Below are 24,439 nucleotides of genomic sequence, written 5' to 3'. Positions count from 1 at the left end.
GGTGAGGACGGCTGCCTCACCACTGGGAACGCCTCCCACAGGTGAGACTTGTGGTGGGCAACTGAGCGTGGCCGCTGGTGGATCCTGGGGTTTGTGCTGTCGTCAGCTCTATACCTGGACAATGCCAGGGTTCCAGAACACAGGGCTGGACCACATGGGACAGGGTACCTATTCTTCCTGATCTCTGGAGTTTTTCTGGCCAATTCCTAGAACCAGGAGAAGTGCCTCCAGGGAGCTGTAAAGTCATGTAGGAGCACAGGGGTTCCCAGAGCAGAAGAGGGGCCCACGCTCTGCCAGAACGACTTGTCCCATTGTCCCAGACAGAGGACCACCTGGCCCCCGGCAGTCTACTCAGGCCAAAGCCCTGTCAGGGTTGGGGGCGGGCGAGAGACATCTGATGTCACTTGGGGGAAGGGACACCCCAAAATTAACTGGGCATCCCAGGTTAGGGAAGTCCCATCCCAGGTGGGCTGGGGCAGAGAATTGGTGGTGATGTCTGGGTTGAGGGTTCAGGGCCAGGCTATGACAGACGAACATCACAAAATAAATTCAGATTTGAAAATTCAGACAGGATTTTCTAAGAGGCCACAATGTGTGGATCCTTTAGGTCTGCTCCGGCCTTGTGATTTGTACCAGGAAGAAAGCCTGGACCACCGCTGCTCCCAGGAGGGCAAAGACAGGAACGGCCTGGCCCACCTCCTGGGTGAGAGGGAGAGGCTCTTTTGAATAAATCATAGGATAACTCAGCCCCACAATAAAGCACCCTGAACTGACCTCCAGGAATGTCCCAGGCTCCACTCTCTCCAGGAGACAAGGGCCTCACTTGAGGGCGATTCGATCGGAAGTTGGGCAATACCACTTTGTCCAGGTCAATGGAGAGCAACTTCTGGTGTTTCCAAAGGTTACTTCAGGAAAACAGATTCAAACAAAATAAAAATAAGCAACTGTACTGGCCCAGGCAGCTGACCCAATTCCTAAGAAACAGAGTGATTTAAACAGAAACGTGGACGGATGTCCCATCTACGTCTATCTAAACACAACTGCGGACAACTAGAGGGGCACTTCCAGGACCCCAGACGAGGACGTCAGATCAAGACCTTATGCATGAGATGCAGTTCTAGAAGGTCTATAACACCACCAACAGGAGCTTGTCTTGGCTTCAACCAGGAACACGACCCAGCAGAAAATGAAAAAACTACACATGACCTCTGAAGGAGCTGGTGGATAGCAGCAGTGGACACAGCCCGGCTGGAAGGACCAGTCTCCGCCATGAGACGGCAGAGCCGGGGGCACCTACTCGTATGTGGCAAAGGGGGCAGACCCGATGCCAGGAGCCAGCTGTCACCCTGGTCCTCAAGGACACCACTCGCAGGAAGGAGAACGAGGTAGACACACAAGTAATCGAGCAATGGGCAGAAACACGAGAATAAAGGAGTGAGCATGGGCCTTGCCTGAGGGCTCAGGATGATGAAGGGAACACACATGCTTTGCAAAATGCACTGGACTCGTTCTGACTGCATCATTACTCTCAGTACTAATTCTGAGATCGGAAGCACATGTAACTGAGGAAGAGAGGCTGGTACATGGCCAAGAGCGGCGTGGGAAGACACAGAGATGAGAGTGCAGACGGAAAATCTGAAGACCATTCTGGCTAAAACAAGGGAAGAGAATAAAATATGCTTGCAGTTATGAATTCCCTGTTCTGCTTCTTATTCATGTGGACCCTGCTGGCCCATCTCTTACTTTGGCCAAGTGAGAGCAGAGAGCTGAGTTCTAGCAGCAGTCAAGAGGCAGGTCAGAGGGCAGCCAGGCGATGTCAGCTCCATAAAGAGGCTTTCTGATCAGCTATGATCAGGCACGTCCAGCGGGGCAACTGCTTGGACTATAATCTGCTCTATTTTATATGATTTCACTTTGCTTTTCAGTTTAATCAGTCTGGAAATTAAACTGACGATGCTAAGTTATAGAATCGATACATTTAAGCTTTATAACCCTGCAGGTGAATATACCTGGGGCTGTCTTTTCATTCTCACAGCGCTCTCCTGTTCTGGAATTTAATTACCCCACAGTGATCCTTTCTCGCTGAGCAGCTAGGGTGACAGAGCTCCACGTTGTCATTTGAGAATTCCACAACGTCCTGATGGGAGGATAGGTTGGCCTTGTGTGGGGCTCCTCGTAGGTCTGACCTCCTACAGCTGCTCATAGTATGGACGCCTGATGCCCGGGAATGACACCAGGAACTGCATCCCGGTTTCAAGGACAGAGTGAACACCTGCACTCAGCACTGGGCTGATAGACCCTGACCTTTCCAGGGCTGACTGGGGTTGTCTGACATTGTTTTGCATCTCCTCAAGAGATTCAGAATCTAGACCCAGATCCAGGTCACTGAGGACTGAGAACAATTTCCAGCAAGAAGTGAGATAAGGGTGGGGCCTGGTGGGTATTTTAAGAAGAAGGAATTTCAGAAAGCAACAGTGAAAATCAAATTCTAGGGACAGCACAGCAGCAGCACCCTGATGGGCCAGGCTGGTACGTGATGGGCTGTCTGATGGACACGCAGATACAGGACACTGTCACCTGTCCTCAGAGCCCTGAGCAGTACCATGGAGAAGAAGTGGGTTTCAGGAACCTTTGCCGACAGCGACTGTCCACCAAATGTGAACTGCTGACAACAGCTGGAATTAAAGTCTGGTTTGAATGTTCAGATAATGATAGGTTATAAATAAATGAGATATAAAAATGGAATCTTATCAGAAAATTTTAAATGATGGCATGTTAACTGGAATGGAAAAGTACTCAGTAATTAAAGTATCAAGAAAAAACTGCTGACGAGGAGACAACGTGATGAATATCCGATGCTGTTTCCTATCGAGCGTGTTCTAAAGATGACATGGTCAGTGAGAGGTGCACTCAGGGCTTCTGTTCATGACGAGAGCTTCACAGGAAGCTTCTGGGCCTTCTGCAGGCATCTCCCTCCTCGTGGCTCACCGTGGAGATGGCAGTCCCCGTGCCCTGCCACACACACCCCAACACTGTACATGCTGAGACCCAAGGCAAGTGGGCAGCTGGTAGGGGAGAGAAGGCAGGAGCCACCCGGAGGTGATCTGGCCACGTGTGTGGGGTGTGCTGCCCGTAAGGAAGACAGGGGCTGGCAGCACCGCTCAGAGGAGGAGGAGCCGTGAGGGTCACGGGGTCTCCCACAGCCATGCCCAGAACACAGGGCCCCGCGTCACTGTACTAGGACCTCAATCCTCCTCGCCACAGCAGGATATTGTCCTGCTGGGGCCAGAGACGCCAGAGAAGCAGGAGAGGAGTGATCTAGAGAAAACAGGAACCAGTGGACTGAGTTGGCTCTTCTGCCTGAACAGAGAAACAGCACAGGTCGCTCAATTTTGGCTTTTAAAAGGAACTGACACAAATGAAGAGCTCAAGCTTGACAGCCAGATGGAGAAGCAGGCAGATCAGTGTCTGGGCCTGTCACAGTCTGAGGTCACGTTACCAGGGACAACCCAGCACAGGTGAGGGCACAAACGTGGCTCCAGGTTGCCCTGGGGACACAGAAGACCCCATCTGTATTCCAGAACCAACACCGCACACAGGCACACTCAACTCCCAAATCTCCAGCTTAAGGAGTCAGAGCGACCCTTCCAGGGACACGACTGTCAGATCACAGCTTTTCAAGCAAAAACCAAGCAAACCTCACCAGAAGGCTAATTACCAGAGCGCTTTTTATGCACAGTACCACCAGGGTGCGTGATTCTAAAGGTCAATACGGGGGCTCGCTAATTTAAAAACCATCACAAATGACAAGCTAGATCTGATTATTCAATAATGATGTCAGTAAAATTCCATTCTCTCTTATTAAAAAAGCAGCAATGAATCATAAACCCAGCAGCAGAAGTGGAAAAGCACAGGAGACACCAACCTGGGAGCCGTCTCGTTTAAAGGCTGTGGCTTGGCCCACGACAGGTGCGGACAGGCCGGCAGCGCGCGCGGCTCTGGGCCTCCGAGCCGGGCCTCTAGGACCTTGGAGTACCGGTGCAGATGGTTCCCTGGGCAGCACCCACCGACAGGCCATCATTAAGAGGAGGCAGGGGAAAGAGACGCTGTTAGCTGTTGCTTCCTCTAAAGTGGCCACACTGCACGCACAGCAGCAGCTGGGCCCCCGCATGCCTGTAATCACACGCACGTGCCTACACTCCGGAGTCTAACCTGTAGACACACTTCACGGGAACAGCATCTCTTCAAATATTTAATACTCAGACCAAAAAGAAAATCTCCATTTTCAAAATTCCAAGCTCCTTTTGTTTTTCCGATCCGTGCTGCCCCTTACGGTAGCCACTGCCCACACATGGCTACTGAGCAACTGAGAGGCTGGGTGCCACATGTTTAAATAATAATATTTGGGGGACGGGGGCTGTACAGTTTTATCACAAGGAACTTCCCGTTTTTTTTTTACTCCTTAAATGTGGCCAGTGGGAAGGTCAGAACTACACCGGCTCACAACACGCGTCCACAGCCAGCCTGGGAGGCGGGGCTCAGGCTGTGAGGGCTCGCAGACCAGGCTCTGCTGAGTGGCCCCCCGCTGGGGGACCTGGGCCCATCTCTTCCATGGACTTGGAAGAAGTATCTGCTTTCCAGGTTCTAAGGGGACTCAGAGAGAGTAGTCCCTGTGAAGCCACTCCGGCCCAGCGCCTGGTACCTAGTGAGCACGCAGACCTGCTGACCACTCCTCCCCAGAGCCCTGAAGCCATGTCGTCTCAAGTGAGCCCGCACCCCGAACCCCCACCCCCCGAGGCCGCGCACCTTCCATCCTCTCCGGGGCTGCCAAGCCTGCTCCGCTGGGGGGGCGCTGCCGAGCCCCTGAGTGGCTGAGGCTGGGGGGCGTCACCCCGTACGACGTGAACTGCAGGAGCGCATCCAGGAGCCAGAAGCAGTCTGTGGGGTCAGCAACACACTGCTTAGGAAGTAGACTATTTTATTTTTTTTAGGAAGTAGACTATTTTAAAGCAGCCTCTACAGGAAAACTAAAGTGAGCCCCGAACAAGGGGGAAACAGGGTGGGGAAAGATCAGGCCCCAGCACGGCCCTGCGTGAGACACTCGTGTCCTCAGTCATCGGCTGCCCACGGGGCCTCCTTTCAAGGAGGCCAGGCTGGCCCAGAGGCTCAGGGCTACATGAGCTGCCCAGGCACCCCTCAGCTCTGGGGCCCTCGTGACAAGGATGGATGGGGTTCCCACAGGGACAGCAGGACCACATGACACCACTGAAAGAAGCGCTGCTTGAGAACGGGGGCCCGGTGAGAGGAGAGGAAAGCGAGGAGCTGATCCAGGCCAGCGCCCGCAGGCTGTCCTGGAGGAGGGCAGAGCCAGGACCGCCACGTGCGTCCGGAGAGGTGGGCTCGAGGTCAGCGAAAGTGCAGACTAGTGGTTTGGGCTGCCCTGAGTCGGTGGCCCCAACCACAGAGTGGGAAGACAGTTATCTTGAGGACGTCACTGTGAGTCCTGTACTGGGCTAGGCTCAACAACCCCCTCGTGCGGCCACGTAGATGGACTTTCCTCTCAGGAGACAGAGGAGCTGCATTGGCTAAACCTGGATCACTGCCCCCACCAGCTTCTCCCTGCGGCTGCCACATCCCCCAAAACCAGCACGGACAGGAGGAGGCTCACAGAAAGGAGAGGGGATGGCAGGAAGCGCCTGTCCCCCAACAGAGCCTGAGTCAAGTGCTCACAGCTCCAAAAGCTCCTCCAGGTGGACACAGGAAATGTGGGACAGGACAGGCCCCCAGCCACTGCAGGGCCAATAAAGACGCTTCCCCAAGACCTCAGGTCTGCAACGACAGTCTCCACAGAAATAAAACATTAATCTTCTTTCAACTGTAACTTACCTTCACTTTTGATTTTTATTTAAAAAAAAGAACCATATTCTAATGCTCTACGTGAAATGGTAGGAATGCAGTCACTTAACCTTCTCATCACAGAGAGGGCACAGGAAGAGAGACGGGGGAGAGGTGCACCCCAGGCAGGAGGCCAGCTACGCTCAAGCCACCTCGCCCCTCCCATGAAGCCTGGTCACCACCTGCCAGTGAGGACACACCTCCCCCTGCCCCCTGCCCCCCTGCCCCAGAAGACTAGGTTCTGGTCCTGGTCTTGTCGTCATCTCCCCAGCAGAGACGGAACACTCACACCCATCCACCCCTCCTTTACAAAGCAAGAAAGAGAGAAGTCTATGTCCAAGCTCATCCTTCAAATGTGAAGGACTCATCAAGAGATGCTAGCAGAGAGGGGTGCTAGGGACTAGGTGTCCCCTCTCTGCTGCCCCCTCACGCCCAACAAGGATACCACACATGCCCCTCTCAACAGCCGCAACTCCCAGGTCTGGCATAAGGGCCAAGTGCTGGGCCCGCAGGAAAGGGGTGGTCAGATGCGAGAGGGGGCCTGCAGAGTAGTGCCAGGGACACAGATGCCAGAGAGGGGGCCAGGGAGGGCAGAGACAGGTAACCACAGGCCTCCCCCCACACGTGGTGGGTCTGCCATCCGCCAGCCTCTGGAAGGCCACAAAGTTTTGTTCTGCTTATTAAACGTGTCCAGCCCAAGATACCTATCAAAACACCCCGAGCAGCCCCTACCTATTCACCAGTGTCTCATGGGGGCCTGTTTGGGGACCAGCGCAGAAAGTGCAGAATGTCACGGCCACCAAGCCCACCCGCTCAGCCGCACCACCGCTCACCCTTCTGCCGGTGACTGTCGTCCAAGCAGTTGGAGTCTCCATACAGCACGACACGGCCGCCGCCCTCAGCCGGGAGCTGGTACAGCCCCAAGATGGGGACGTTTTCAACCACCACCGTTTCCTGCTTCAAGACCTCCAGTCCTGAAACAACACGACAAAACAGGAGTGAGAACCTCTGCAGGGGAATGAAGGACGTCCCAGCTACCCCCTGACTTGCTGTTTAGTACACATGACAAAACAGGGGGAAAAAACCACGCCAAGGTAAAACATGCAGTCCCAACAGTGCAAACTTTTAGGATAAGAAAACAAAGTATAAAGTGCCACTAATTTGGGTTGTAGCGAAATTCGCATATGTGTGTATGTATATTCCCATAATCCTCCTTTTCCATTTTCACGTAAAATGATGATACACGGTATTCACAGTCCTAAAGGCATCACTTCTCTCTTTTCATCCCCCAAGCACAAATTTTTGTCCCTTCTTATTATGCTGATAGGCTATGTCTTCAGACTACACACACACAAGGGGCAGCGCCCCCTCAACACACAGGTACCTATGCACAGTTATACACACTGATACCCAGGCTTCATGTTTAGTAACAAACGCTATGACAACGACACTCATCTTTAGGACACATGCCCACGTATTTCTGATTTAAGGTATCTGTTACATGAGTCTCACAAACACAGTACAAATGCTCCAACAGCAGAGCTGCTCGCCTCTGCCCAAACCGCCAATTCACAACATCAACTGGACCAAGACGACACTGCACAGACACCACGGCAGCTGCTGCCAGTGACATCAGCTCATAAACAAAGTCTCGGACCCTAAAGCAAGCGAGGCCGTGCACGAGATGACGCAAACCTGCATCCAGCATCTACCGCGCCAGTCACTCTAAAACATGTGGCTACAGGAATGCAGTGCTTCCTATTCTCTGCACATAAGCCCCCAAGAAGCCCGCGGAAGGGAACACAGGATTTTCTGTCAGAGGGAGAGACAGGGCAGTGGAACAGATGAAGCAGGGAACGTGCACACAGCACTGCAGCCTGGCCTCGTGGTCTGACAGAGCTCTGTCTCTAACAATAGGGTCCTTTTTGATCCAGCATAACCCAGATTTTTAAATTCCTATTTTGTACCCACAAGATTATTCAAGCAACTTAAAGCCTGTTTGGAAATAAAAAGCCCTTTAAAAAGGATTCCAAGGTAATTAATCTTTATTTTCAGACTAGCAGAACACCAAAGTAAAGTATGCACCCTTAACCTACTTCCTCTCCCCGCAAAATGAAGAGATACCAAATACCAAGAGGCTGACAAGGAATTCACGGCCTTCACCCGGGGGCGGAGGGGGTGTCCAGAAGCAACACGGCCTGGTGAACAATGGAGCTCAGAAAGAATCACTAAGCCACAGTACACTGTGCAAGGGGACTGGGAAGACAGGACCATACATGTGCTTAAAAGTTAAAACATAATCTTATGAACAGAGAACTACTCATTGACTTCTCGACTGGAAGGAAGGAGCCCCTTCCAGACAACACAGCAGTAAATTTCACCTTGCAAACGCAAACACAAGAGTGAGAAATCCTGACTACTTGTCATTCTCTATTAATGAAACTGTCCCTGACTTCAACTACAGAAAATGACAAACATCACAACGAAGGGGCCTGCCATTCTGAAACACGATAGAAACATCAAGCTGCACAAGGAGATGGACCCAATCTGCAAGTATCCATCACGTGGTCACGTGATAACCTCACAGGTTAGAGGCACAGGGTTAGGAAGCCGGCTCTGGGGCGCGGGGCTGCAGGATGACCACCCCGGGCAGGACAGGGGTGGCAGCACCTGCAGGAAGGGCAGAGGCTCCGCAGCTCCCCCTGCACCCTGACTGCTCTGCACGCCAAGCACGGTCACAGCACCGACACTGGGGACACAGCATGGCTGACCTTCCAGGGTTAGAAAAGAGGAACTGAAAGCAAAGACCTTTCCTCCCTTCTAAATCTTCAGAGAATTTTACGAGATGACTTTGTATTACAATATTCTTTATCTTCACATAGTTAAGACATTCAAAACAGTCAACATTTCTCTAAAATTTTAGTTATCTGGCAATCACAGAGTAGAACAATTCATAAATAGTAACAAAAATTTCAAGCAACTTTGAAGGAAGTTTAAAAAAAAACACAAAAAACCCTTACCAATACCCTCTTCTCCTACAGGAAAGTCAACTTACTTTGCAGTGCTCACTACCCATGTATTCTAATTATCAGCAAGAGATGGTTGAACCTTCCTAGGTACCTCTAGAACCCTCACACAGACGTCTTACCTGAAGTACCATACAAACACTGTGATGAATTTTTTAAAAATCCAAACTGCTAATGGAGAATGAATTTCTTTTCTGGTGATGAAAATGTTCTGGGACTAGGTGGTGGTGATGACTGCACAACTTGTGAATATACAAAAAAATCACTGAACTGTAGACTTTAAAAGAGCGAATGTTATGGTAGGTGTACGCATGCATGCTAAGTTGTTTTCGTCAGGCCCAACTCTTTGGGACTCCATGGACTGTAACCCATCAGGCTCCTCTGTCCATGGTGTTCTCCAGGCAAGAAAACCAGAGTGGGTTGCCATGCCCTCCTCCATATGGCAGGTGAATTACATGTAATAAAACTGTGATTAAAAAATTAAGAAGAAAGAGAGAGAGAAACCAAAAAGCATATGAACAGCATATTCCATACCTTGGTCCTTAAATGTCTGTGTTATCACGATGCCATCTTCTGGAAATTTAGCAATGCTGCACCCTGACGCGTAATACACTAGAATAAACAGCCGTTCAGTTAGAACCTGGAAACAGTGAAGGCACTCAGCAGCAGCTGCTCATTTACCTGGATGCACGCTTTAGACATCATATATTTACTAAAGCCATTCCTAATCTTAAGAGAAGAGCTACTATTACTGCCTGGTCACACAAACTACAAGTAATAATCTCAAAATTCAAGCTAAATTATGCTATTAATCTAAGGTTTCTGGGCAGATTAAAGAAATTGGAGCTGTCAGCCTTGGGACAACCTAAGTCAGGACAAGCAGTAGGTGACAATAATGCTCAAGATGCTGTTTCAGAAACTAGTTACCAGAACAAAGGGGGACGGTAGGATACTTCTTACATGAGGTATGCAACGTTATTTCATAAATAGAACTTCATAAATAATCAGAGACCTGGGGAGTGTTCCTTATTTGGGAATATACAGGACACAAAGAACCAAAACTCGGAATGCTGGCAGGAAGTATTTCATCTTAAAAAATCTGGACAAAGACTAGGGGGAGCACCCAGAATTACAGGTGTCTTTGTGAAGACACTGCACAGTTCTCTCCACAGGCCTTGCATATTTAGGTGACAGCACATTATTTTCTCTCTCTCTGAAACTCAAGACTTCAAAGACTCATGGCATCTGCTAGCCCACCTCTGGGAATGATGAGCCATACTAAAAGCAAACACAAAACCTTACTGTCATGATTCGCCAAGGTAAAGTCCCCCTCGTACAGGCCATCGCTGAATGCCATGTTCCAGACTGACAGCAGCTCGTTCAGGGCTGGGACGTTGGCTCCTCCAGTGTCCGGCATCCACCACTGCCTATGAGGGACAGGGCCTTCGTGAAGCACTTGCGGCATCCCACAAACCCGTCATATTTTGTGAGAAAATCAATTTCTCCCACCAGAGGCCACTCCATCCACACTAGGCTTCACCTAAAACTAACTGTCCTGGTTTGAGTAACAGCACAATGTAAATGCTTCAACCAGTGTACAGAATAAACCAAAGCCCAATTTATTTCATGAAATGCACATTTAACAAACACACACACACACACACACACACACACACAAAACATAAACACACTGCATATACAGCCCAGACCTTGAGAGGGTCAGTGAAGGAAGAAGGAAACTTATGAAGTTCAAGTCACAGACTCCAAAGAAAGAACATGTATCATAAGGATGAGACATTCATAATACACTGGAAACTTGTCATCCATAACCAATCTACTGCAAGGTTTCTTTAAATAACAGTTCTTTTGGTGCATTTAAACATATACAGTAAAGGGGAGATGGAAGAACAGAACAGAATAAACAGAAATTTAAGGCTCCAGTGTCTTAAGATCAACAAAAACAATGAACCCTTTCAACCAGTACTTGGTTCAATGAGCAGCTGACTTTCAAGAGCATCTCTGCCAAAGGAGAGCTTGCCCTAACCAGGCGTCTGAACCTGCCTGATGACCAGAAAGGTCATCACTCTAGGTCTCTGCTGGGTGGGATTTAATTCCTATAAAGTCAAATTTTTTATCCAAATACCAATTCGTGTCAGTACCTGGTGTTTTCATCGTAAAACTTGACTTTCCTCATCACGGATGTGTTGTACCAGTCACTGAAGACAATGAGTGAAAGGCCGTTGTCCACGTCCCTCCGCAGCTTGGCCACCTCCTCCGGGAAGTACTCTTCCTCACTGTCCACCATGAGCAGCGTTCCTGAGGGACAGGGGTGAGAATGGCCATCTCACCATTTCAGACATGTGGTTTTACACTGGCCTCAGTATCTCCAGCTACTGGCTTCTAATATTTTGTCCTGTGCCCCTATTCCACGTCAGAAGGGAGTGTAAAAGAAAGGATCAGGGTCCGAAAGCACGTGGCCACTGGCCAGCTGTGGCCTGTTCCACTGGTGATGACCTATGTGAGGATATCTCACTTACTCAAAAAGAAGCAAAATTCTGTGCGAGAGTTTCTTTTGATTAAAAAAAAAAATCAACTTATTGACCAGAAACGTATTAATACGTATTTTGTTACTCAAACATTACCGACCAGAATGTTTTTACTTACATAATAAATCATAGGCCACAGGCGTAACTTTCTGCAAAAATCACCCAGTCAATAATGTTGATGCTAACATAACGAAAGTGTACCAATGTTCTTGTCCCCAGTAATCCTGAGGGTTTCACATTTCAGCTGAACATCAGGGGCATAGACCCTAGCCTGTCCCACCCATCCCCAGCCAAGCAGGGCAGCCTACCAGCACCTCGCATCACTCACCGTACTGATTAGCATCAAAACACGTGAAGGGGGAGCCGAGGACTTCAACGAAGTAGCCCATGCTCCTCAGGTGCTGGTACATGTCCCTGAAGTTGGTGTGGATGTGGTCACCATTCCTGAAACAGAGGAAGCCCAGCACTAACCCTCCCAGTCCTTCCACGGATTGAAGGCCACACGGCTGCAGGGTTCACTTCCAAAGGAACAGCTTCACCGGCCAGAGGGCTGGTCCACTGGCACGAAAGCCAGCCTTTCAGACCATCTTGCCCTGGGCTGCATATAAAGTAGTGATAACAGGAAATCACCCGCACAGCATAGACATGAAGGAGAGAAAATGACGAGAAGATATGGCCAAAGACATGTTTTGTAAAGTGCACCAAAGCATCACTTTAGTGGTGGCACAGATGTAAAAGGCCAGCATGCAGTCGCCTGTGCTGCAAAAACTCAACATGGGCATGCAGAGATGCTGACAATGAACCGTGATAGCCACACAGGCAGCCTTACATGCCTGCCGCGGGTCACCTTCGCTCCCGCCCCAGCCTGGCCGGGGAAGGACAGGGCAGGGGTGATGGGCTCACCAGTCCAGAGGGTCGTTCTTCATCCTCAGGTTGTCCCGGGGGAAGTAGCCGGGTGGGTAGCGCAGGTTGTGGTATTGGTCCCAGAGGACGCGCTTGCTCCGGGGAGGGGCGGGGATGATCTTCACCTTGATTGGCAGCTTCACTGTGGACGTCTGTTCTGCACCACTGTTTGACTGAAGGAAGAAAAGAATTCTGAAACAGCCCTTCTGCTCAGAAGAAACGTCTTACGCCAGAAACATGGCACACAACAGCCCACTTGTGCCTCTTCACCGTGCAGGTTGTGCTCCCAGGTGCTCACCAGGCCAGGACCCACACGGCCTGTGTCTCATACCCGAGTGCCTGGCGCTCAGCCCAGCCCAACTTCCCACTAGCCCCCCAGGCACACGTACGTCCACCTCTGCCGGGGAAGCCACGGTGACCATGACGTGGCCCTGCGCGACGCCTTCCCAGGAGGCGGCCTTCTTGGTGACAGAGATGGAAATGGCCAGGTAGCCAGACCAGGGCCACAGCACTGAGGAGTAAGAGAAAGCGACCTCGATGTTGTCTCCGTGCTGCGGTAAGTAGGGCTGCCACTCGGGCTGCAGGAGGAAGCAGAGGCGCCCGTGAGACGCTCGGTTCCCAGCTTACCCAAGTTGGTGTCTGAGGAACACCCCACTGGACAGGTGGAGGGAGACGTACACAGACGCTGAGCAGCCTGCCACCAAGGCGCCCGCGCAGGGTCTGGACCATCATCCACTAGAACAGCCTAGAAACACTAGTTTTCACAAACTTCAGTTTTAAAGACCAATTTACTCCCCTCCAAGCTTTACAAAAGGGAGGGGTGGGGACACACATGGTTTGACAAAGAACTTGCTCTGACAGAGAACTAACATAAAAGAAAATGCTCAAATGTGGGGTTAGATCTCAGCTATGTGCTTAGAGAACCAGACTACTTAAAAGAAATAAAATAATGAAAAAGACACGGATATAAACTGTGACCAATCAGATTCCAAGGCCAGTGACTGGGTGGGCAGGGGGCCCAGGAGCCCCAAAAAGAGCTGGCCACGCTGTGAAGGAGACCACCCGCCAGGCTCGCCAGGCTCGAGGAAGAAGGGAAGCCTGAAAGGGGAGACAGACAGCGGCTCTCACAATGAACCAGTACTTCAAGCTAACTCCCTCACAAGCTAGAGAACAGTAATATACTTCCCAGGAGAGTAAGCATATTAAAAAAAAACAACTGAAAAAGAAGAAAAATATTCATGGGATACAGCATCACAGACAATGAGAAAGGACAGGGATTCTGAATAAGTTCTTTTGAGACTGCTGGTTAACAACTGAGAAAAAAATGAACTCTCATCCATCCTTTGTAACACACATCAGATTGACTCAACACAGATGAAAACATTAAATATTTAACAAGCATAAAAGAAAAGTGAGTCAAAAATAAAACTGAAATTTTCTTATATTTCTGGAGAGATGAGTTTCTAGTTTTTGAAACAGAAAAAATCATAAAAGATGACAATAACAACTACACGAAAAAGTGAAACCTTTATCAAACCACCCCCTCACCCCAAATTTTTAAGCCACCTCTAATATTAAAGAGACAAGAAACCAGTAATTTGGGCAATCTTTCAGCATGACACACAATAATGGTGCGAAGATGACAAGGACAACCTAGATTCTAGTGAAAAATGGGTCAAGAAATGAAAAGCTAATTCACACAAGAGAAACACAATCAGAAACAAACATGCAGATCCCCACCTTATCAATAACCAAAAAAGTACACATTAAACAAGGTACTCACTATCCCCTGTAGGTTTAAAGTTATAAGATGCACCACATTAAAAACAAAAAGTTCATCAGCTGACAATGTGGGGTCTATCCACATAATAAGGCACCATCAGTCACGAGAAGGAGTGAAGCACTGATACACATGGCAGTGTGGATAAGCCTTTTAAAAACCGCACTCAATGAAAGAGGCCAGTCACAAAGACCATGAAACATGATTCCGTTCACAGGAAACATCCAGAAAAGGTAACTCCATGAAGACCAAGTGGATCAGGAGTTGTCAGGGTCTGAGGCAGAGGAAATGGGAAGTGGTAACAAGGGTCTCTCCTTCCAAGTGATGAAAATGTTCCAGAATTACACAGTATGAGACTTACATAACTACTTGCGAATATAGTAATAACCACTGAAATGAACAATTTAAAAGGGTAGCATTTCATGGCATGTGGATTTTATCTCCGTTTTTTAAAATTTCATGCAATTGGGAAAAAAGAATGTACCACCAGACACCCCCCGACTCTGTACACCATCAGTGGCAGCCTCAGGTGATGGACCTCTTCTTCTGGAAACAATCTGTTATTATGTCCCGAGAGCCACAGTAACATTCATGTCCTCTTACTTGGAATTCTAACCCAGGGAAATTATGTTAAGGATTTAATTCATAACAAAAGAAAACCAAATATACAAAGATATTCAGTGAGGTATTTACATGTGAAACAACCTTGTTCAAGTAAGAATATTAAGCAAATTATGACTTAGCAGTTCCATGCAATATTAAACAACCATTAAAAAGATCATTAGCATTTATATATAGTAACATTTTTAAATGCTTATAATGTGAGAACTGAAAAAAAAAAAACCACTAAATTTTTGCCTACCACACAAAGATAACTAAAAATATCCTTTTCAGATAAGGGACAGAAAAGATTCTTTTTTTTTTCCCCTCCTAGGCAACTGACTTTTATTAATCTTACAAAATCAAAAGAAATGTACTTTCTGGGGATTTCCCTGGCAGTCCAGTGGTTAAGACGTGCTTCCACTGCAGGGAGCAAGGGTTCAACACCTGGCCAGGGAACTAAGACCCCACATGACACACTGTGGCCAAAAAGTAACCAAAAAAAGGAAAAGAAAAAAACTTTCTGTGGTATCTTCATGAAAAGTGAAATCCTGCCATCAAGACATTCTGCACCAATCCTGGTCTGGGGAGTTTCCACGTGCCTCAGGGTGACCAGGCCCATGTGCCACAGCTACCGAAGCCTGCACGCACCGGAGCCCGCGCTCTGCAACGAGAAGCCACCGAAGGGAGCAGCCCTGCTGGCGGCAGCGAGAGAAAGGCTGGGCCCAGCGACAGAGAGCGAGCACAGCCAAGAATAAACAGAAACCAGACGAAAGGGAGCCGGGAGAGGAAGGGCTCAGAAGTGACACGGAGCAAGGAGGGGATGGTGCTGGGAGGCACTGAAGCGATTTACGTACACTTATTTAAACAGCTACAGTAATCTGTTACAAAATATGACCTGAACTCTCTTTTTAATAGTGGTTCTGTTCATGTCTGGGGCTAAAATCACTTTTCTGTTGTTTTTCCCTATCCTTTATTGTTGTGATACTGTTTATATAGTAAGCATAAAACAAACTATATAAACAAAATTCAAATAAAGACCATACCTTCTAAATACAAACACCCATTTGTACTCATCAAACAATAAAATAATTACAAGTAGGCCTTTAATTATTGGTGATTAACTGTTAAAATGAGGACTCAAATGCAATTAGCTGATTCAGGAACCAAACTCAAGATGCCAAGTACAAGCATAGCAAATTGGTCTCATCACTGTATCTCTGACCTATCTGCAAAGGCCTCAGAGGAGAGCAAACCACTGCTTCCCACCCCAGCCGCGGACAGGAGGAAATCTGGGCCACGTCTAGGTCTCCCGCCAGCCAAAGGGCAGTCTCACCTTGTCCACGATCCTCCCCGTGACTCCCATGCCATTGAGGATGGTGACGTTGACAATAGTCGGCATGCCCCCATAGTAGATGGGCTGGGAGCAGTAGGGCCACATGTAAGGACACTCGGTCAGGTCGATGTAACTGGGGCTCAAACTGAAACAGACAAGACAGTGTTGCAGGAGACAGAGTCGGGAACAGCAATGACGCAGCACAACCGCAGAAGAGTCGTCAGGGCAGGCCTGAGTCTCAGCCAGGCCCGGGAACCTGGCCTCACAGCACTCCCTGCAGTGAGGAGGCCTCTAGGCCAGCCGGCCTCGCCCACGGCACAGTGGGGTGCGTGGACATCACCTCTGCCCCACAAGCCTGGAGCCTGCAGCTGGGGAAGAACAAGTGCATGAGCGGCCCCAGGGAAGACCTAGACTCAGTCTCAAGCCCTGGGGCAAATATGGACTTTTCAATAACTGGACCTGGGATAAATGAGTGGCCATTTGGTAAAAGACAAAATTAGATTCACAAATCACACCATACATATTGGAGTAAACCCCAAATGGAGCAGAGTCTCAAGTAAATAAAAGAAAGCAACAAGTAGCAGAAAACAGGGGTGAGTCTCTCCTTTACCTCAGGGCATGTGATTCAAAATCCAGGGGCAAAAACAACAGGAGACAAACTAGCACAGCAGTTAAAATAGAAAAGACCGCACGGCCAGAAACACTTTTACGACAAAAGGCAGCTAATAAACTGGGAGAAATACCTGCAGCAAAGGGTTACTTGCCCTAATACGTAAACAACACTTAAACCAAGGGACAAAAACCCCAGAAAGAAAGAAAAATGGGTGAAAAAAATGAACAAACACTTCACAGGAAAGATACAGAAAAAGTTCTTACCTACAGATAAAGTGTTCAAACTCACTCAAAACCTGAGATCTGCAAATAAAAGCAACTCTGAGGGAGCACTTCCCATGTGTCAGACATGCATGAAGTACGGCTCTGGGCAGACAGGCCAGCAGTACCCACCGGGCACCCTCTGCTCACGGCCTGGTCCCAGCAACCCTGCTTCTAGGAATCTTCCTGCAGACACACCTCCAACAAAACTAGGACACACAGACACAAGCAGCTAAAAATGACAAAATACTGAAAACATTAAATGCCCATATATAGACATGTACTTGAATACACAAAGGTATCCACGCTAGTAAGCTATAAAAAAGGAGAAGCAAGATCTCTGTGAATGGATACAAAGTGATTTCCAGGATACTGTTACATGAAAAAAGTACAAAAGAGTATTTACAATAATGTATCCTTCATGTAACAAAGGAGATATATAAGATAGACATGTATCTGCTCATTTGTGAAAAAAGAAATGCAAGAAGGATAAACCAAAAACACCTGGCCTTGTTACCTGTGGGGGCGGGGGAGCAGAACAGAGGGATGGAAGGACACCTGGCCAGGTGCGCTCTGCGCGGTTCAGACCTTGGAGTCACCATCCTCTTTCACAATACAATACATAACTAACTGAAATCAACCAGAATGTAGTGGGAATCCAGAAAGAAATACACATACTAACCAATGAACTCAACTATACTGAAAATAAGCAACAAAATCAGACTGACAGGGCCTGGTGGGGAGGAAGGAAAGAAATGGACTGAGGTCACGGACAATATGATTACATTCTATAAATGTAAAAAGAACTACCCACAACTGCCATCCTCTACTGAGAGAACTTGTGTTTACCAGGGTACGAGTTACAGCTCTAACACTTTCCACATGTGCGTCCTACGACCACACATGTCATCAAAGAGACATGGTGGAGAGTGACAGCCAGGCTGCCTGCTGCTGGAGAAGGACAGCCCGTGAGAAGACCCGGTGAGGGGCCGTGGGTGGGACAGGAGACAGGTGGCATCACAGACACAGACAAGGCACAGGAGTGTGTGTGCGGATGCTCACAAGCTCGGGCTGCAGAAAGGGCCCAGAACCAAGCAGGAGCGCAGCCGCCAAGAGCACACCTGCAGCCAGGTGTTCATTTCTAAACCCCACTCTCCAACTGAAGGACCAGCGCTGCTTGGGCAAGCACCAATACCCACAGTGGGCACAGAAACGCTGCCAGTGGACAATGATGGAGACACGCTGAGAAGACACGAGCCAAACAGAAGGAGCTCCAGAGAGCCAAATCTGGGACAGCAGGAGCAATGAAATAAACAAAGACATTAATGGATTATAGTCACAGTGAACAAGGATCTGTGTCCATGCTGATACAACTGAAATAATAAACGAGAGGAGGACAGCGCTTCCTTACAGCAGGATCTCAGCTAATAAATGCACAAGGAATGAGAGAAGCAGAAAATCGCCAGGGGCAATCTCTACATAAGAACCATTAGAAGAAAGAACCATCTAAGGATACTAAACGTAGTGATGGAAGGTTTGGCAAGAAACAAGATCATCTTCAAGTGTGCCCCCACAAGACACTTTGCAGTCACAGAGACAGAGAGCCCCTGCAGTGGACACCTGGCACCGCACCTCCTGCTGCCCAGGCCCGCTGACCGACGCTCCGGACACTCCACCACACCTGTGCCAGGGACCGAGCACAGCGGGCACCGGAGCAGCCCAGCCCTGGGGACTCAGCCTCCTCTAACAGTGACCTTAATTCAGGGATTCTCCGGGACGAGGAAAGATTTCAGACCTGTGCTGGCTTGAGGGTCCTCTTCCCACTTCTCCCGCCTCCTCCCCCTCATCCTTCATAGGCCCCTCCCCCAGGAGATCTCTTGGTGTCCGCTTCCTGGAGGGTCCAGCCTGACACATCACCTAAACCTCAGAATGCAGGCAAGCACCACCAAGAATAAAAGGAAGGGCACTGAGCCAACGAGCCCACCTGAAGAAAACCAAGGACAGATGACAACTAAACGCAACGTGGATGCCGGCCTGGATCCTGGACCAGGCTGAGGACGGGATGGGAAAAATATGGGTGAAATCCAAACACAGCCTGCAGGTTAGTAGATGGTAATCCATCAGTGTTAACTGTCAGGCTATGCAGCGTGTGCGATGGTTACGTAAGATGCTAACACCAGAAAAGCCAGTGCAGGGTTGGAGTCCTGATGTACGATATATGAGAACGTCCATATGACTTTTGCAAATTTCTGTAAGTTTAAGGTTACTTAAAAAAAAAGTTTTACTAAGTAAAAAAAAGCAGGAATTCATTACTTCAAATGGCTTACATTACAAACAGCAGAATGTGGGGAAGTGGGGAGCAGTCCTGATGCCCCAGCAGAAGCAGCAACAGGAAGCTCCCCAAGGGCCCCAAGCCTGTGTGGTGGGGTAGGTTCTGTCTTGAGGCAAATAGCCTGTGCTGAGGGAGCCCAGGAAGAGGAGAAAGGCCTGTAAGAGAGGCGGGCACACCGACCTGGCCTGGGGCTTGTAGCTGTTGAGGATCTGATAGGCTCGGAGGAGATCCAGCTTGCCGTGGCCTTGCTCAAACATGTTGACACCGGGAAGCCGCCGGGCGGACGCAATCAGGGCCTGCTTCATGCTGGCTGGGTTCACTAGTTCACGTTTCTGGACTGTGCTGGGGGGAGAAGTGCATATTTGCTCATCTGCTCTTAGCAAAAGAAGGAAAAGCAGACCATCCCCAACCCGTAGCAGTGCAATCACACGACCTCCAACCTTGATGGGATCTTCAGTAAAACTCATGTAAGACAAGGGCAAACATGCTCATTTCTGCTGCCGCCTTGGGACTGACCACTTACCTCCTTCCAAGTGGCTGTGAGAACACAGACTCTGGGCTCATACTAAACTGACCAGGAAAACATACTTTCCTACTAACTCAATATAGCTGACCTCAGAGGTTGCAGGTAGGAGTTACAGATTTCTGACAGGTGGACACAGCCTGGCTGGGAGAAGGGGAGGATGGAGATGGGTCCAGCAGGCACTCGATGCTGCGTGGCCTAGAAGCATGGCCAGGACGGAAGCCCACTGCCCCCCAGGCCTGTTTTGTCTGGAGGCCTGTGTGGGATGCGCCAACCTGGTGGGTCAAGTCTGGTGGTGGGCTCATCATCAGAACGCAGCTGGACTCAGGCAGCAGCACCCAGACCCTCTCGCTTGAACACCAGCATTAAAACACGTGCGTTTGTGTACCTACACGTTATAAATACAAGTAAACTGTGGCTCCCTAAGTGCAGAGAAGTAATCCAGTAAAGAAAAATTCACTCTCCTCAATTGCTAAGTATTTTTCTAAAAGGACGGCTGGTCTTAGAGTGTTAGTGCGTTTTTTTCTAACAGGTCTAGATGGGACGCTGACTTCAGGAGATGTGAGGAGAATAAAGTGGAACTTTTGGCAGAAACAAGAACTGCTCACAGCTCAGCCCCAGGTGGATGCCCTGCTCCTCCTGCTGACCAAGCAAGACCAGGCCCCAGCTCTGGCTGCTCCCGGGGCTCTAAGGCCAAAGCTGAGGAAGCGCGTCCCCGTGGCCCGGCATCTGCACGAGCTGCTTCTCACACTAAAGCACTGCTAACCCCCAGAGGTGCCCTCCCTGCTGCAGGGAGGAGGAAAGCAAAGGCGTCCTCCCTGAAAACATCCTCCTCAGAGAGGCCGCGGGGCTGGGAACAGAAGGCACCGAGGCCTCCCCTCCCGCTCCTGACAGCAGGAGACCAGAGAGCTCCATTCTCTCACCAAACACCCACGAGAACTGTCAAGACACAGACCCCGGCTCCGCTGCAGAGACGGGCTTAGGCCCCGTGACAAGCTGGTGAGCAGCAGGACTCAGTTCCTGGACTGCTGCTGCCCACCCCTCCCAACCAAGCGACACTCACCTCACCAGCAAGGTGACAGCACCAGCCACCACTGGGGAAGCCACGCTGGTCCCTGAGAGGGCCCGGCACCCTCCTTTAACGCCCGAGCCCCGCACTCCAGCGCCGTAGGTAACAATGTCAGGCTTCACACGGCCATAGCCTCCAGGCAGCTCCTGTAACAACAGCAGTATGGTCTCTACCAGGGCCCCCACGTGGGCACACAGCCCTGAGCAGTTATGAGTGAATGAAACCAGAAACAACATCAGCTAAATAGCATAGCCTGAGCATGCTGCTGGTTTTCATCAGAAATTCACTGCAATTCAGAAGAAGCTTAAATGATCATACAGAAAATAAAATTATTTTTGTGTTTTTATTAATGACCAACATAACACAATGCTCTATAGTATTTAAAAAATGAATATTTAAAATTTTGCTAACATGTAAGACTAGAAACTGATTTATAGATGACTTAAAAACTAGAAATATGTTAGAAAAATCAGCAAGTTAGAATTAAAAATTAGGGGAAAAAAGACACATTTTCTTAATAAGGTAAAAAGTTATACGATATGACTGTCATTTCAATCTATCACCAGAAGGGAAAGAATGACTTAGAACAGTCAGTGTAGCTATACAAGCAACCTAGGATAAGATTTTAACGGAGAACTTTCTTAAACTTCCCAGAAACTGGGGGAAATGAGAATTCCATTGGCACTTATATTCTGGAAGAAAGAAGGACACATGTGAAGTGAAAATTCCTTCCTGGCCACCACATATAAATGGGACTCTGGACCTGCACACGTGGGACACTGAGCAAAGATGTCTTCACCTGCAGCTGCGCAGATTATTCGGGAACATTTCTCAAAATGCCATTAAAACACTTACCTAGATAAAGGCCAAGGACACAGCCGGTGGGTGAGAGGACCAGGAGGACAGCGGGTACAGGTCAGGGTGCCCGGCTGCCATCTGAGGAAGCATCTCCTCGGACTGGAGGGTGAGCCAGCTGCATAATTACAGCTCATGGAAGTACACACACATGCATGCACGCACACACACACTCCAGCAGGAAAGGAGCCCCACATACCCAGGTGGTCATTCCCCGAGAGGAGAAGCGGGCGATGTTGTCCTCAAAGTCAATGCCACCCACTCCGATGACATCCATCTGGTCAGCAGGGTTGTTGAGAGTGCTGCATGGACGCACAAAAACACAAGGGGAGAGGAACCATTTTAAATGAAAGATTCAAACGAGGGCACGGTCTGAGTCTGCAGCAGGTGCTCCTGCGACATGGCATGTGGCTGTGGCCCTGCCCCGCTCACCGCCGCCTCTGCCGGCTCAACCTCCTCACACCTGGGCACCCTCTCCTCTCCGTCCTTCCCTCCCTGTCGGCTTACCACCCTCCTGTCCCAGGCTCACACCTCCCTCACTACTGCCAGGCATGAAGGAACACTCCCTCTGAGCTTCACAGGACCAGTCACTGTCACGGAACCACCTATGTACACACCCTCACATCACCTCCCAACTGCTCCAAGTGCGTCCTCCTGCCTCCCCAGCTTGAGGCCAGATCCAGCGGAAGGAACCACAGCCATACACGTACCCCTGCCACCGTCAGAGACAAAGCTCTCAACTGGTCTCGGGCAGGAGTCCCCTCCCTCAGGGCAACTGTGGGGGCCACTCATCTCTCAGCAGCCTGAGCGCCTCAGGGAGACGACACGGATGCACAGGGAAGACCGTGCAGTTCTCCCCAGCACCTCAAGGGCACGAGATCTACAAAGAAACGACGGCGAAGCAGGGAGTGACAAAACCGCTTACACTATGGAGTCAAGGTGGAAGTCAAGACGAAGCTGAACTTTTTGAAAGCATAAGACCACCAATTATGGAGCTTTGTCTATTTCAGCTCCACCACCAATAAATGAACTCCTGAACCACAACTGGCTCCATGCAGCTGAAATGATATCAGCAGGATTCAACTGTTTTTACCCACAGAGTCGATCCTGGCATTGGCTCCCTAGCTCACCCACCACCAACACACTACCAGCTGGTTGTACAAAGGCACCAACGGTGATTTTTCAGTTGGCTGACAGTGAAACTTTACAAATTCCTGTGACATCAGAGAGCAGATATTAGAACAGAAATCACCCGCAGAACTTCCCACTCAAGCTAGTACCAAAGAATGCCACCTTCCTGCTATCCCTCTCCCTGCCAACCCCACACTTTGTGAGCTTTAACCTTTAACACAGTGCCACAGCTCTGGAGGCACTGAAAAGGGGGACGTGCAGCACAGACTCCCAGGAACTGTGAAGTCCAAGTGTCGGGGGGGGGGGGACCCCAGAGACCTCTCGGAAAGGGTACCCGTGGAGGCGATCAGGCAGTGTCAGGCCTACAATATACAGCTTGGCTTCTTAGTGCATTATGGTCACCTGCCCTGCCCTACCCAATGCCCAGCAATAAGCCACACATACTCAGGCTGTACCCTGGCGACCAGATACCACCCTCGGCCCACCCAACATGAGGCTCCGTGAGCAGACACAAGTCTAACACCAGGGCCTCCTCTCCTGGGATCCTTGCTAACACGCTGAGCACAAGCAGCTCTCTGATTAAAGGCTCCCACATGTGACTGCCCACAGGAGTCACAGGATTTCAGAAGAGTGACCAGTGTGTACAGAGCAGTCAGGACGGCATGTGGAAGAGTTGGTATAAATGGAAAGGCAAGCCAAGGGTGTGGGGCGGCAGGGGCAGTCAGCAGCAGGAACAGGTGATGGCGACTGAAACGTGGGGACCCCAGGGAGACCCGGGGAGGAGCGGGACTTGGGGAAGACGTGCACAGGTGAGTGAGCAATGAGGCCACAGCTGTGGAACTATGCCTGGGCCTGACCAGGCCCCTCATCCAATTTCCTATGTAAGGTGTTACCGGGACACAGCCATGCCCACTTGTCCACACACACCCACACCACCTTCACACTACCAGGCTAGGTGAGCAGGTGCAACAAAAACCGTGTGGCCCACAGAGACTCCACTGTTTACTGTTTGCTCCTTTCACAGAAAGTCTGCCGACTCCAGGCTAGACTACACAAGACCTTGAAACCCAAGGAGAAGTTGAGATCTGACCAGGGAGTAACAACCCACTGCAGATCCTTAGTTAAGGAAACTGCCTGACTACACTTTAACAACAGAAACCCAGAAAAGGGGAGAAAGGAACAGCTACCGCTCACAGAGGCTCAGTGTTCAAGGTGCTTTCCCTTGGATGTCTCATTTCATCCTCACAGCCACCACCCTGAGGAAGGTCTCGTGCCCTCTGGAGCCACACGGGGTGGACAGGCCTCAGGAAAGCAACGGCCCCTCAGCCTAAGGACAGTCAGACCTGCCTGGCTCCGTCCCACATCACCCATGCAAGGAGGGGAGGGCTGGGGAGACTGAAGGCAGGAGGATGGGCTGGAAACCGACAACCTGGGGGTGCTGAGCTGTGGATGGCTGGCCTCGAGCAGGGACATCAGAACTGGGAGAGTGGTAAACGGAGAAATATTAGAAAGAGAAGACAGGAACGCCTACTGAGAGACTGCTAGGTAACTGGTGTCTGTCACAGTGGAA

General features: G+C 49.8%; 1 protein-coding gene across 3 annotated transcripts in view; it reads right to left on the bottom strand.

Moving 5' to 3' along the window:
* Positions 1 to 24,439, bottom strand: part of MBTPS1 (membrane bound transcription factor peptidase, site 1) — a 44,962-nt gene that overhangs the window by 1,492 nt on the left and 19,031 nt on the right. For all 3 annotated transcript variants that reach the window (XM_070451464.1, XM_020896579.2, XM_020896589.2), the window contains 14 exons: positions 21,938 to 22,040; positions 20,878 to 21,029; positions 19,472 to 19,633; positions 16,087 to 16,231; positions 12,760 to 12,948; positions 12,371 to 12,543; positions 11,796 to 11,911; positions 11,081 to 11,237; positions 10,224 to 10,348; positions 9,456 to 9,533; positions 6,729 to 6,869; positions 4,807 to 4,938; positions 3,926 to 4,052; positions 775 to 905 (listed from right to left, as the gene is read on the bottom strand). In XM_070451464.1, the coding sequence (XP_070307565.1) occupies positions 775 to 905; positions 3,926 to 4,052; positions 4,807 to 4,938; positions 6,729 to 6,869; positions 9,456 to 9,533; positions 10,224 to 10,348; positions 11,081 to 11,237; positions 11,796 to 11,911; positions 12,371 to 12,543; positions 12,760 to 12,948; positions 16,087 to 16,231; positions 19,472 to 19,633; positions 20,878 to 21,029; positions 21,938 to 22,040 (1,931 nt within the window). The remainder of the gene's footprint in view (positions 1 to 774; positions 906 to 3,925; positions 4,053 to 4,806; positions 4,939 to 6,728; positions 6,870 to 9,455; positions 9,534 to 10,223; positions 10,349 to 11,080; positions 11,238 to 11,795; positions 11,912 to 12,370; positions 12,544 to 12,759; positions 12,949 to 16,086; positions 16,232 to 19,471; positions 19,634 to 20,877; positions 21,030 to 21,937; positions 22,041 to 24,439) is intronic.

This window comes from Odocoileus virginianus, chromosome 20, assembly GCF_023699985.2.
Source record: "Odocoileus virginianus isolate 20LAN1187 ecotype Illinois chromosome 20, Ovbor_1.2, whole genome shotgun sequence".
Lineage (NCBI taxonomy): Eukaryota > Metazoa > Chordata > Mammalia > Artiodactyla > Cervidae > Odocoileus > Odocoileus virginianus.
This window is presented reverse-complemented; position numbering and strand designations above follow the sequence as displayed.